General features: G+C 36.6%; 3 protein-coding genes across 3 annotated transcripts; 1 reads left to right on the plus strand and 2 right to left on the minus strand.

Annotated features, from left to right (window-relative positions):
• Nucleotides 1–4243: 4243 nt before the first annotated feature.
• Nucleotides 4244–5986, plus strand: LOC149498967 (uncharacterized). The gene has a single exon (XM_089721485.1). It carries the CDS (start codon nt 4244–4246, stop codon nt 5984–5986), a length of 1743 nt encoding a protein of 580 aa, XP_089577611.1.
• A 3756-nt stretch (nt 5987–9742) lies between these two features.
• LOC105637299 (Pentatricopeptide repeat (PPR) superfamily protein) lies at nt 9743–11751 on the minus strand. The gene is made up of 2 exons (XM_012220732.4): nt 10132–11751; nt 9743–10015 (listed from the first exon to the last, which is right to left on the minus strand). Exon 1 carries the CDS (start codon nt 11685–11687, stop codon nt 10152–10154), a length of 1536 nt encoding a protein of 511 aa, XP_012076122.1. The 5' UTR covers nt 11688–11751; the 3' UTR covers nt 9743–10015; nt 10132–10151.
• Nucleotides 11752–12711: 960 nt separating this feature from the next.
• LOC149498968 (zinc finger BED domain-containing protein DAYSLEEPER-like) lies at nt 12712–13221 on the minus strand. Its single transcript, XM_089721490.1, has one exon. It carries the CDS (start codon nt 13219–13221, stop codon nt 12712–12714), a length of 510 nt encoding a protein of 169 aa, XP_089577616.1.
• Nucleotides 13222–15034: the final 1813 nt, after the last annotated feature.

A 15034-nucleotide genomic window follows, 5' to 3' on the forward strand; every position in this document is an offset into this window, starting at 1 on the left:
GATAATATTTTGCTTTTAAAATATTTTGTAAAAGCTGACTATTTTTATAAAAGTCGCTAAATTATAAATAATAGCTCCAAATACTATCTATAATAATTTTCAATATTTTGTAAAAGGTGAATTATAAAATAATAGCTCCAATTACCTAGATTGTGAAATATTTTTCAATATTTTATAAAAGATAACTTTTTTTTTTTTTTGCAAAATTTATTGAATTACAAACCGATACAACAATGGACAAAAACATTTGTTTTCCAATATTTCCTCAGGACACACATTCATTATGGCTACAACACCTTTTATTATTAGAAACCACTAAAAAGGACTCTTCGTCAAAACTTCAGAAGACCAAAACATATAGGTATTGTGCCATATACCCTCATCATAACAATGAATGAAAAAGAACTGCAATTTCCATCCAATGTCTCAAATTGTTGGGAACTTTCTTTAAAAACTTTTTATTTATCTTCGCAATAAAAGACAAAAAAATCGTAGTCGGCTTTATTTTAGAAAATGAAATAAATTTACAAAAGCTGCATTAGTGCGCTTTTATTTAGAAGTTTACATCGAGTCTAAAATGCAATCAACATCCTCCAAGAATTAGGATGAAGCTGGGCAATACTAATTTTGTATTTTCCTATTACAACAACATAAAGAACATCTAGGGGGGACCTAAGTCCAACATCTAGGGCTTCCTCGTAACCACAGTTTCTCATAAATGACTACAAGTTGTTATTCTAGTTTTTTAACAGCGAGACAAGCAGCAAACTGCAAGGAATTTCATGTTTCTGAACAATTTGTTGAAATTATTATCACTAATCCTATAAACATCAGTTGTCACCTTTTTTTTTTTAAACGAAGTTTAGGAAATTGAATGCTAAAGGCAAACAATGCAAACAATGCAAGAAATATCGAAGGACTGGCAAGCAGATATCACCTTGGTAAAAAATTACCTTATATAAATCTCCAAAAGTTTTCTTAATCAGTTGAGAAGGACAAGGAAGAAAGTGATTTCGTCTATGATTTTTGAAGTTCTACTAACTGACAAAAAAAAAAAAAAAAAAAAAAAAAAAAAAAAAAAAAAAAACTCATGGTAGAAGTTTAGGGGAATATAAATAGTAAAACCTAAATCTTATTGCAGTAATATATATTAAAATTCAAAAAAGAAAAAAAAAAAGCGAGAAAATCTTCATTAGGGACACCTCGGAACTGAAATGACCTGGAAATTCAATTTCAAAGATTTTCCATTTAAAAATTTAATTGTGAATTTTAACCAATGAAATTTAGCAAAGAAAATATTTTATTATTGTTAAATCAGACCCATAAACCAGTTTGAAATCCTTAAACTCTACGAAACTTTTAAATCAAATGAAAACCAAATTAAACCATTGATTTGGACCAAACTGATTTGAATCGAACTAGATCAACCTAGACAACTCTAAAAACATCTCTTTTTTTTTTCCCTCTTTTTCTTTTCTTTCTCTTCTTCATTTTCATTCAAGCGCCACTCAACCCTTCTCTCTCTCTCACCCTCTCTCTCTTCGTTTTTCGGTCACTTGAGACAGGTCTGGCGGACTTCCTTCATGCCGCCACCACTTCCCGGCTTCTCCCTCATCTCTATTTTTGTTTCCGGTGAACACCGTAAGCAAAGGAGCTACGATCTTGTCTCCGATCAGATAGCTCTGCCTTCAACGCTCTCCCTCATCTCTTCGGCGATTTCACGTCATTTTTTGCAATTCCAATGTTGAGGATGGGTACCGATCGATTTCTTTCCTCCCTGCGAGCATTTATCCTCTGAAAATTGTGAGGTTCATGGCCAATTTGTAGAACCACCATGAACAGCAGATTTAAGCTTCTGTCGAGCTCGTTCCGGCCAGTCGGAGGGATGATCTCACCCAACCAACACCAAAAATAGACTCCTCAATGAAATCTGAGCCAGATGGTGTGAAAAGTGCACGATTCCAAGCATCCGCAACTTTCCGACCACCATGGACGGCAGCGCCGGCGGCAGTCTAGCATCGAGCGAGACACTAGGAGGCAAAAATTTAGGATTTATGCACTGAACTTGAATCCAAAATTCGATTTTTAATTGATCATCCGAGTTTTTCTATCACCCTTGCTAGTCAAATCCAAATGAAGGCTTATTTATTCTTTTATCATAGTGAGTAATAATAAATGGTGCATACCATTACCTGCATACATGCATCATCCACCCTATACTATCAAAATATATTCAGTACTTAGTTCTTATCTTCACATATTAATATAATATCGTTGAAATATAACCATTATTATCATTATCTACCATATAAGAATAATATTACAATCATTCAAATGTTATATAATTATATACCCATGGTTACACTCATATGCTGCATATTAATTATCGATATGATTTATTATATTGAATGAATTGTTTTGGATTACTTGTGATGTAATAATACTATGTTTTGTTTGCATGTGGAATTGAAATAAAATGGGTCGAGACACAAAACCACAGGGTGACCTCCAGATGGTAATGAAAATAAAGAAGAGAATGGAAAAACAATGTGAGGACTGGTCAAGTAAGGTATAGACCAGTTGGTCGTATGGGGGATCGGCTCCTCGGCTCATATTTGGGGGATGAGCTCCTCGGTTCATAATGGGGGATGGACTCTCGTGCCCTGATAAAGGGATGGGCACCTTTATCATGAAACATGATTAACAGATTTCTTGTGAAATGAAAAATAATGACACTACTAACCAATCTCCATTGGATGTGTTTACTTGAAGATGATATTATTTATGGATGTTGATATTGTGACATGTGCTTGATTGGACGAGTGTTCATCATAATAAACGTGGAAAGCATCATCTGTGATTGTCTGGATTGTGTATTATTTATTATTATTCACTGAGTTTGAAAAACTCACCCCTTCCTTAAATCTTTCCTGGGAGATAGACACTGTGCTAATTCAGATAAGTTATGCTTCCTTCTCCACAGAGTTATAATAGTAATTACCAGTTCTTGATAATACAATATTATGTATAAAATGTATCAACATCTACTTACTTAGCTCCGCAGTTAGAGAGTCATATATTACGATTTCTTATGTAAGAATTATTAATATATTGCTCAATAAACCTATGGTAATTTTCTAATTGATTCTCTAAAAGTACGAACGGATTAGTTTGCCCATATTATGAATGGCGTTAAAGGTCTAAAAGAAAAGCTATAAGCCCGAGCTATGAATTAATTGAAATGTTGAAGCTAGGCCAGAGATATAATTTGACAGATTAACTGAACAACGTCGAAATATGGGCTTATTGTTCTTAAAGTCAGTTTCTGAAAGAAATGTGTTTTCATAAATCAAGCTTACTATGGACCTCAGGGCCTTAATATTACGTGGAAGGTTCTAGAAGCCGCTAGAATTCCTGGGAAAGGTCTAGTAAGGCCAAAAAAGAGCTACCAAGTTCAAGAAGCTTTTTGATCCATGAAGAAAACTCTAGCCCACAAAGTATTTAGGTGTATAATCTATAATATTCTAGATTATTCTACACGTGTAAGGTGGATGGTAAAATATCTCTAAATCTAGAATGATCCACTAAACCTCCACCACACATTTCTTGTAAAGAATTGTAACCACATGTTAATGAGGTGGAAGTTCCTATAAATACCTCACCTCCCCTCATTTGTAAATCATCCAAGCATTTGAGTAATAAGAGATCTACAACAAAGCTCTTACAAGCTCTTTTGTATTCTCCTCTCTAATTAGCTTACATTTTAGCTCCAACACGACTCCAAGGCTTACTTAGCACATCCTAAAGTCTCAAGGGTGACTAAGTGCCGCGCAGATAGGCAAAGGAAAAACCTATCTCCGTGACAGGTGGTATCAGAGCAGGTTTCATCCTAAGTACCAAACCTTTTATCTCAACCTATGGCAAGTGAGGAAGCTCAAGTGGTTGTTACTGAAGAACAACAACCCAAGCAAGCTGAAGCCATTTGAGGCCGTAAGCAGGTGCGTGCTCGGCCTAAGCGGGGGAAGTCAAAGGCACAAACCCCTCCCATGGATCCTGTGGAGCAGAAAATTGTAGCTTTTGAGCGATCTTTGTCCACTCAAGAAGCTATTGTGGGAGAACTCTCCGAACAAATTGACAATACTGTTCAAGAGAATGAAGAGATCACTCGGGCTGCCAAAGGCATGATTACCGAGCTTGGTAGAGCCCTACGAGAGGAGCTTCAAGCCCTTGTTGGTAGGATAGGATGACCAAGGTACGAACATTCACGGAATCTAAAATTAGTGCCCTACGTAGTGAAGTAGATGCTATCCCTTCCGAATGTCGAGTGCACCATCGTATGAGTAGTCCTGCCTCAACCAGTGTTACCACCTGTGCTTCGGTACCTGGTTTAAAGGTGCCCAAGCTTGCGACGTACAATGGTACGCATAGCGCCTCGATGGTGGAGAACTTTCTCTTTGGCCTTGACCATTACTTTGAGGCCATAGGGGTATTGGATGATACTGCCAAGATTGGCAATGCCCCCACGTTCCTCCGGGACGCTGCTCAACTATGGTGGCGAAGGAAGCATACGGAGCGTAAGAAAGGCATTTGTGCTATCAATACATGGGAGCAATTCAAGGCAGAATTACGGAAGCACTTCGTACCTCACAATGCAGAAAGTGAAGCAAGGGGTAGACTACGTCATCTACGACAAAGCGGTAGCATCTCTGATTACATTAAGGAGTTTACTACCCTTATTTTGGAGATCGACGATCTATCCGACAAAGACGCTCTCTTCTACTTTAAGGATGGGCTAAGAGATTGGGCAAAGGTAGAGTTAGAACGGTGTGACGTGCAAACACTTAACGATGCCATTGCCGTGGCTGAAACTCTAACTGACTACTCCACCCAAATCAAAAATAAGAAGCCCAATCCTGGTAAGAGTGGGGGAGAGAAGCATACTCAGAAAAAGGATCAAAGTCACAAGGAGGGCTGTTCATCCAAATCTTCTAGCGAAAAATATGACAAGCCGTCCAAGAGGTATGATTCCAAACCTCTGAAACCTTGCTTCATCTACGATGGGCCGCATTGGACAACAGATTGCCCCAATAAAAAGGTAGTAAATGCAATGCGTGCCGAATATAAAAAGCAAGAGGCAGAAGAAACCCAAGCCAACTTGGGATTCCTACAATACTTAAGCTCCATAATAAGAACCCTTAATCCTAACATCCCCAAGATGAAGGGACTGCTATATGCCGATGTAGCCGTTAATGAAAAATCAACTAGCGTCATGCTAGACATAGGGGCTACACACAACTTTATTGATATCGAGGAGGCCAAGCGACTAGGCCTGGATATCATTGGAGGCAGTGGCACAATCAAGACTGTAAATTCCAAAGTGAAGCCAATTGCCAGATTTGCAAAGGTTGTAACAGTTAAAATTGGCTCATGGTACGGTAAGCTAAACTTCACCGTCGTGCCCATGGACGATTTTCACATAGTATTGGGACTAACATTCTTCCGAAAGGTATGCACACTCCTTTTCCCTTACTCAAGTTCCCTAATTATACTTGAAGGAGAGAAGCCGTGCATTGTCCCATTGAAGTGCATAGAGAAATCACCATCTACGATCTCGGCTATGCAATTTAAGCGGGGCTTAAGTAAAGCTGAAAACTTTATAGCATCAATAAGGGAACTAAATGAGGGTGAAGAAGTAATAAATCCTAAACAGTCTTTGCCTGAATGTGTGCAAACGGTTTTGGATGAGTACAAGGATGTCATGCCTCCCCAGTTGCCGAAAAAGCTCCCTCCTAGAAGGGAGATTGATCACCAAATTGAGCTAGAGCCTGGTGCCAAGCCACCAGCCATGGCTCCTTATCGCATGTCTCCTCCGGAGTTGGAAGAACTAAGAAAGCAACTCCAAGACCTGATTGATTCAGGGTACATCCAACCCTCTAAAGCTCCTTATCAAGCCTTGGTAGTAACCCAACCGCAGGTCCAACTTTGAGAACCATCTTGTGTTCCCCAATTGATCAAAGCACCTATCAAGGGTATCGGGTATTTGTTCTTGATAGTGATCTTGTCCAAGGCTCGATAAGGAGCTTTAGAGGGTTGGATGTACCCTGAATCAATGAGGTCTTGGAGTTGCTTTCTTAGTTCTTCCAACCCCGGAGGAGATATGCGATAAGGAGCCATGGCTGGTGGCTTGGCACCAGGCTCCAGTTCAATTTGGTGATCAATCTCCCTTCTAGGAGGGAGCTTTTTCGGCAACTGGAGAGGCATGACATCCTTGTACTCATCCAAAACCGTTTGCACACATTCAGGCAAAGACTGTTTAGGATTTATTACTTCTTCACCCTCATTTAGTTCCCTTATTGATGCTATAAAGTTTTCAGCTTTGCTTAAGCCTCGCTTAAATTGCATAGCCGAGATCGTAGATGGTGATTTCTCTATGCACTTCAATGGGACAATGCACGGCTTCTCTCCTTCAAGTATAATTAGGGAACTTGAGTAATGGAAAAGGAGTGCGCATACCTTTCGGAAGAATATTAGTCCCAATACTATGTCAAAATCGTCCATGGGCACGATGGTGAAGTCTAGCTTACCACACCATGAACCAATTTTAACTGTTACAGCCTTTGCAAATCCGGCAATTGGCTTCACTTTGGAATTTACAGTCTTGATTGTGCCACTACCGCTTTGTCGTAGACGGCGTAGTCTACCCCTTGCTTCACTTTCTGCATTGTGAGGTACAAAGTGCTTCCGCAATTCTGCCTTGAATTGCTCCCACTTATTGATAGCACAAATGCCTTTCTGACACTCTGCATGCTTCCTTCGCCACCATAGTTGAGCAGCGTCCCAGAGGAACGTGGGGGCATTGCCAATCTTGGCAGCATCATCCAATACCCCCATGGCCTCAAAGTACTGGTCAAGTCCAAAGAGAAAGTTCTCCACCATCGAGGCGCTACGCATACCGTTGTACGTCACAGGCTTGGGCACCTTCAAACCAGGTACCGAAGCACCGGTGGTAACACTGGTTGAGGTAGGACTACTTATACGATGGTGCACCCGACATTCGAAACGGATAGCATCTACTTCAGTACGTAGGGCACTAATTTCAAATTCAGTCAATGTTCGTACCTTGGTCATCTTATTCTACCAACAAGGGCTTAAAGCTCCTCTAGTAGGGCTTTGCCAAGCTCGGTAATCATGCCTTTGGCGGCTTGAGTGATCTCTTCGTTCTCCTGAACAATATTGTCAATTTGTTCGGAGAGTTCTCCCACAATAGCTTCTTGAGTGGACAAAGATCGCCTAAGAGCTACAATTTTTTGCTCCACAGGATCCATGGGAGGGGTTCGTGCCTTTGACTTCCCCCGCTTAGGCCGAGCACGCACCTACTCACGGCCTCGAATGGCTTCAGCTTGCTCGGGTTGTTGTTCTTCAGTAACAACCACTTGAGCTTCCTCACTTGCCATAGGTTGAGATAAAAGGTTTGGTACCTAGGATGAAACCTGCTCTGATACCACCTGTCATGGAGATAGGTTTTTCCTTTACCTATCTGCGCGGCACTTAGTCACCCTTGAGACTTTAAGATGCGCTAAGTAAGCATTGGAGTCGTGTTGGAGCTAAAATGTAAGCTAAGTAGAGAGGAGAACACAAGAGAGCTTGTAAGAGCTTTGTTGTAGATCTCTTATTACTCAAATGCTTGGACGATTTACAAATGAGGGGAGGCGAGGTATTTAAAGGAATTTCCACCTCCTTAACATGTGGTTACAATTCTTTACAAGAAATGTGTGGTAGAGGTTTAGTCGATCATTCTAGATTTAGAGATATTTTACCCGATCATTCTAGATTTAGAGATATTTTACCATCCACCTTACACGTGTAGAATAATCTAGAATATTATAGATTATACACCTGAATACCTTGTGGGCTGGAGTTTCCTTCATGGATCCAAAAGCTTCTTGAACTTGGTAGCTCTTTCTTGGCCTCGCTAGACCTTTCCCACGAATTCTGGCGGCTTCCAGAACCTTCCGCGTAACATTGGGCTCTAGTGCCAGGTCCGACCCACGGTTTGGGTCGTGACAAAGATGTTCACCTTAGTATTTTTTTTTTCGAAAAGTATACTGATTATAATCCTTACACGAACTTAAAGATTCATATTTGTGTGAGGATAAGCAATGTTATTATTAAAAAACAAAAAATACAATACTAGCGTCGATCTAGTTTAACAGTCTAAAATAGCTAATTCCGTAGATCGATTTAGGAGTACTATTTTTCATACCTCAATATGATAACCAATTCACTTTGGAGACTGTTGCGGCTCATAAACTCATTAAAGCTTGTATATCAACACTTACAATTCATTAATCGAACTTAAAGATTTGATACTAATGAAGGGGACATATGTCACCAAACGGCAGTAGAATTTGCCACATAAACATGACCCATGCCCAAAACACAAGACAACAAAGTCCTGGATGACACAGAGGAATCACAGCTTAACATCTGTCTGAGGTATGAGGCAAGTCCTATTCCTCAATCAATACAGACTACGCTGGAAAGTCAAATGCAAGTTTACTACTAATACTAGTACTTCTAAATAATAACATGTAAGGAGTCCTTTAAACTTCTTATAAAAGACCTCACATCCGATTTTGAAGGTACATTTAGTCAATCTCTATTACCTCCATAATTCTCCATCATTCTCTTCCTAATTTACATATCGGAGTGTCTATAATCCTCCGTTATTCTCTTCCTAATTTAAATATCGGAATGTCTGCAAGTATTCCTCCGACGACAATGCTCTTCCAATCATGGTTTCAATTCACAATTTCGTACCCCCCACTAGGTATCACTTGACTATAATCACAATTTTAATATCTTAAGTCATTAGTATTGTAATAATTTTATAATTTTCATTATTTTAATTCACTAATATTTTGATATTATTATATACTTTTTCTAATATTGTTCAAATTTACAATTGTTGAAAATTTGAATATTATTCAAATAAATATATTATCCTTTCTAATTATAATTATATTTAATATTAAAATTAGTATTATACCAAATAATACTATTCCTTTTATAGAATTAATCTACTGACAATATGACGATCGGGATAAAATATGATGATGATATGATCAAATAAAGTAGTCAAACTGACAAAAAACATTTTGAGAAAAAACATTCAATAAAAAAAATTTCTTCTTCCCTAATTCGTTTTTTTCTTACAACACGACAATCCACCAGCAAACAATTAGCCATTTGCTGGTGCAAGGAACATTGATGGGTTCAATTTTTAACTATTAATTTTTTTTTTTTTTCTAATGAAACTAGAACTATTTAATGGAACTAGAACTATTTAATTGCATTTAATACGCACTAGTGTAATGTGTTATTACTAAACATAAATCAAACTATTATTTCGAATTATTGAGCAATTGAAAACAGAAATTGATATTGAAATAACTATTATCAAGCTCTTAACGAGCTTAAATACAACCTTGAACTTGAGCTTTTAGTAAGCCTAAATTCAAGTTCTAACTATCGTAAATGAGCTACTACTAAATTAATCCAGTTTGAGCATAGTATTTTCTAACCTTGCCGAGCTCAAGCTTTTTACCGGCACTTTGCAAACTAGGCCTTAACAAATCAAAGCCGTTCGATTCTTTTACAGCCCTAGAGAACAATCAGAGACATTATTATTTCCACAAAACAATTCATGCTGAATTATCAAGGTCATCAACAAACTAACCAATTAGCAACAGAATATATACAATTAATTTATCATATGGTTGCACAGCATCATCAATTTCAATATTCAATCAGTATATACAGTATGACAAATGGGACCTTAGACACGATTCGAGGCAATCTGGTTGCTGAAGGTCTTCTTGATGACTTCCTCGCAGTAATCAGAAAACACAATCAATTTATATGAAACAATTAAACAGGTACTCAGAAAGAGTTGTCCCACTCAAATGATTTATAGCTATTCAAGCTCCAGTTGAGTAAATTATAGAACCCTTTTCTGCATGATTGAAAAGTACATTCTATCAAAGGCTATTTATTCCCTTAAAAATCATAAAGCATAAACAGAGTATCTTAACAAGAAATATCAGAGCTACAAAAAGAAGTAAATATGACCTAATTTAGCGACATAGCTTCTACAAAGGACGAGTAACAAAACCTCTGTCTACCATAATGTCCACCAATTGTTCATGCTTCTTTAACTGTCCTGCTTTCCTTAGTTGCTGCAGGACTGTTTCATAAACAGGCAGACTCGGTCTCAAATGCTTCTCCTCGATCATCTCTTTAAAGAACTTATATGCATTATTCCAATGTCCCATTCCACAATACATTGAAATCAAAACACGGTAAGTATTCACATTAGGTTCAACATTATTCTCATCCATTTCCTTCTTCAGCTTCAGAACCATATCAGTCGATTTTGAATTAACAAACATCTGCATTAGGATATTGTATGTCACAGTATTGGGCTTACACTTCAACTCCTTCATCTTAGCATGCATCCTATGAGCAGCATTCACATCTCGTAACTTCGCAATGCACCCTAATAAAGTATTGAAAGTGGAGGCATCTGGACTACACCCTTTCTTAACCATAGAAGTAAGCACCTTAAAAGCTTCCTCAAGATTCTCGTCCTTACAATGAGTCTCTATAAGAAAATTATATGTAATTGTATCAGGAGAGCATCCCAATCTCTTCATTTGATTATGCACTTGCAATACCTTATCAGTTCTACCAGCTTTAACATGTACCCTCATCAAATTATTGAAAGTTACTGAATTTGGCTGACACCCCACATCAAGCATCTCTGCAAGAACATCATGAGCTCGGGTAATTTGCCCACATCTACATAAAGCATCAATCACAATGGTGTATGTATAAACATTAGGCTCAATACCAGCCATTTTCATTTCCCTAAACAATCTCTCAGCTTCTGATATATTTCCAGCCCGACACCAACCACGAACCAAATCAGTGTAAACAATAACGTCAGGCTCAAACTTATGCTTTAAACTATCAAAAATTGACTGAGCTTCAGTGGCTCTTCGTTTCTTACACAAAATACTAATCAAAATTGAAAACGCAATCTTATCAGTCTTACAATTATAATCCTCCATTCGATTAAACGCGTGTTCTGCCTCTGCAGCCAATCCAGCTCGAACGTAACGGCGAATGAGAATCGCGAAGGTATTGATACTGATTTCGACATTTCTAGCTTTCATTGTATCGATTACACGCCAAGCCAAATCAAATTGCCTGACCTTACCAGCGAGAGAGACCATCTCGTTGTAAGGTTCGGGGGAGTGAGCAAATCCATCCTGAGAGGTGGCCCAATTGAAGAATGCAAGAGTTTGGATGAAAGGGATGCCGTGACGAACAGCACCGCATTTCTCGATGACGCGGTGGGCGATGGAAGGGGAGACGGAGGTGGAGATTTGGGAGAAATCAAGGGAGAAAGATGGTGGAACGGTCGGATAGCTAAGATTTGGGCTTTTGCGGTAGTGGTCTTTGATTAGAGAGTGAAATTTATCGATTAGGAAGCTTTCTTGAGGAGATAGAGCACCTTCTTCTCCTTCAATAGGAGAAGAAGATAGTGAGGAAGAGAACGATTTGAGGAAGCGTTGAGAGAAAGGAGAAAAGGACGCCGGTGGTAAACGCAAGCTCAGTTTCATGGCGGCCACGGACGCTATGCTGTTTTCCAAACCTAGCGCTACAAATACTCAAGAGTAATGTGCACCCAATCAACTCAAACCGATCCGACCAAAATAGGATGAAACTGGTTTGAATTTTTTTTTTTTTTTTGTCTAATAAAAAAAAGAAAAAGAAAATAAAAATTTGATAGTTCACCGCATGTGTAAATATATAATTTATGGCCATAAATCCAATAAAGAATTAGGAAGTAGAAAATATATATATGATCCAACAATGAGAAAAAAAAAAATAATCCATCAAGTATATAATTCAGGAGCTCAATTTAAACAGTGCAAACATATCTTGCTTAGTGTTCATAAAAGGAATAGGAGAAATAAAATTCAACTTCTAACAACTCATAATTTAATAAACTAAATAGTAATAAAGTTGATATTTTTGAAATTTAGTTTCGGTCAAATCTCATCCTAGCTAACCCTTCACTGTAAACTCAAGCCATGAAAAGGTAATGAAGTAAACAATTCCAGCATCTTCAAAAACAAGCCTAGCATATGCAAAAACAAGATAATTCTAAAGACTTAGCAACACATGACAAAAGCACGTCAAACCCTTCCATAGTTCCATACTTATATATATATATATATATATATATATATATATATATATATATAACTTTTTATTTCCTTCTTTGAAAAGGAATAGAGATTATATTCTATATAATAGTTAAGAAAAATTTCTACAAATGAGGAAAATTGATAATCATTCAAAAAAATTATTTAATAATTTGAATGTAAATAAATATAAATATGAATAAATAAAAGATAACTATACTTACTTCTTATCATCTGTTATTTTTATTTGCAGAATTAATATCAATTTGATCAATTTGTAAACATAATTATATATATCATGTTAATCCAAATTAGATTTATATCTATATAAAAATAAAAAATATTTTTTCGAAGATATAAATAATGTTAACATACCATCTTCAAACCTTTCAAGTTCCTCCAAATCTTCTTCAACATTTATGGGGCGAGTTGAGGATCACAACCAATCTTGTGCACATATAAGAGCTTCAACTACTCTAGGAGATAAAGAACTCCTAAAGGCATCGAGAACTCTACCTCTAGTGCTAAAGTAAGACTCTGAAGCAACTGTGAAAATAGAAATGGCTAATATATCTCGAGCCATGTGTGAGAGGATAGAAAATTTATTGGAATTTAGTTTCCAGCACTTCAGTGTATCAAATTGTTCCTTATCCACGACAATAACGCTCTCACTCAAGTAAACATCCAAGTCTGATTTGCAATTTATATTATCGCTCTCTATTTTTTGCTTCATAAACTCATCCCCCAACTCAACTCTACTTTTATTTTTGGACATTTCACTTTGACTGTTTCCAATTGCAATTGGAATGCAAATATTATCACTCTTATGTTCAGGTTGCAATTTTTTCCTATACTCATTAAATATCTCAAATACAACCTCCTTAATATTTCTTGCTAAATTTAAACCTGTCTCATTTCTATACACTCTACAAAGTGCAAACTCCATAAATTTGAACTTAAATCTAGGGTAAAAAACAAAACCAACATAAATGAGTTTGTTCATTTTATTAAGACCCCTAATATTTATTAAATTTAGCTTTTATTCTGTCACCCATAATTTGCACTTCCAAATCCTCGCTTCCTTGCCATTCTTATAATAAACAATCAACTCCACCAACTTTATGAAAAAAGTATTAGATATGACATACATAGATCCTGAAATTTTTAATGTAAGATCATAAAAAGCTCCTAGCAATTCTATCATTCTACTTACATTTGTCCAATCCAAGTTGGATGGTGCCCTATCTATATCCATAAGATCAATGGTAAAACATGGATCTTGATTCTCAAATCTCTCAAACGTTGCTTCAAATTTTTGTGCAGTATTTGACATTAAATAAGTAGAGTGCCACAAGTTCACACATCCCAACACAAAAAATTCCTACTTCCTATCTTCTCTACTTGACAATAGTCTTTAAATTTCTTTAATCTAGTAGGAGTGTATCACGTATCTCATTGCTTCTTGAACATTTTTCAGACTCATTCACTTCTTTCAACCCATCAACCACAACTAAGTTAATTATATATGCAATAAACCTCATGTGAGCGTATTTATCATCTATAATGCTAGACCCCCAACTAAATTAATTTTCTGTTTAAATAACCAACATCAATATTGTTTGAACTAGTATTGTCAACAATAATTGTAAAGACTTTATCAATCCCCATTCAAGCAAACACGACTGGACTGTCATACTAATAGACTCACCTTTATGACTAGCAATTATACAGAAATTGATAATTCTTTTTTGCAACTTTCAATCACTACCAACATAATAAGCAGTAATACTCATATAATTAATGCTTTGTATTAAAGTCCATATATCACAAGTTAGACATACTCTACACATGATTTCCTAAAATAATTTTTTAATTTCAACTTTCCATCCAAATATAACTGATAACAATTTCGAGTGACTGTCTGCCAAAATAGAATAGAAAAAATCTAGGTTGTGCACTAGCCATGAACTCCTTAAACCCGTCATCCTCTACAAACTTAAATGGAAGTTCATCAATAATAATCATATGAGCTAGTTTCTCTTTTATAACATCTTGATCAAATTTCCAACTATGTAAGGTACCACATTCTCATTTCTCATAACTGGTTGCAATGATAATAATATTTGGCTTGTGTCTACCCTATGTTCATTCTAAACATGTGAACATGTGATTTCTAATTGAGGTTGTGTCATTCTTTTTTGGGTCATAATTGAAATCTCTTTTGCAATAATTACACTTGCTATTTTGTTTCCCCTCAGCATCCATAATTTTAGTGAAATGATCCCATACTTTCAATCTTAGCTTCTTTGTCTTTCTCTTCATTTTGGAAGGTTTTTTTATTGTATATGTTGCTTAATTCTATATTATTAGTCTATTATTGTAGACATTTTTATGCCTAATGTTTAGCTATAATAATGACATTGCCAGCTAACTTTAGTTTTGAATGGGTTGTCTTGAATTGGATAATTAATGAATCCCTCTCATTAAGCATTCATTACCCAATTAAGCTCATAAACCATATGATTAGCAAAACACCTATTTTGAGCATTAGATATTTGAATGTTATATATATTATAGGACTATGTTATTACCAACCATTCAATTCCTTTTAAAGTGCAATGATAAAAAGTTTTCAATTTAAATTTTATGATCCACTACCATATATACAAGTAAAAAATCCATTGGAGACTTGAAATTTGGAACAAGATGAGTGAGATGAGAGGGAGATAGGCGTGAAATATTTGTTATGCAGAAGAAGC

The sequence above is a fragment of the Jatropha curcas genome, chromosome 1, assembly GCF_041381405.1.
Source record: "Jatropha curcas cultivar XTBG-Jc1 chromosome 1, XTBG_Jcur_1.0, whole genome shotgun sequence".
In the NCBI taxonomy this organism is placed as follows: Eukaryota; Viridiplantae; Streptophyta; class Magnoliopsida; order Malpighiales; family Euphorbiaceae; genus Jatropha; species Jatropha curcas.

Excerpts from the sequence above, each read along its gene's own strand:
- LOC105637299 (XM_012220732.4), bottom strand. The coding sequence starts at position 11,687 with ATGAAACTGAGCTTGCGTTTACCACCGGCGTCCTTTTCTCCTTTCTCT.
- LOC149498967 (XM_089721485.1), top strand. The coding sequence starts at position 4,244 with ATGACCAAGGTACGAACATTCACGGAATCTAAAATTAGTGCCCTACGT.
- LOC149498968 (XM_089721490.1), bottom strand. The coding sequence starts at position 13,221 with ATGGAGTTTGCACTTTGTAGAGTGTATAGAAATGAGACAGGTTTAAAT.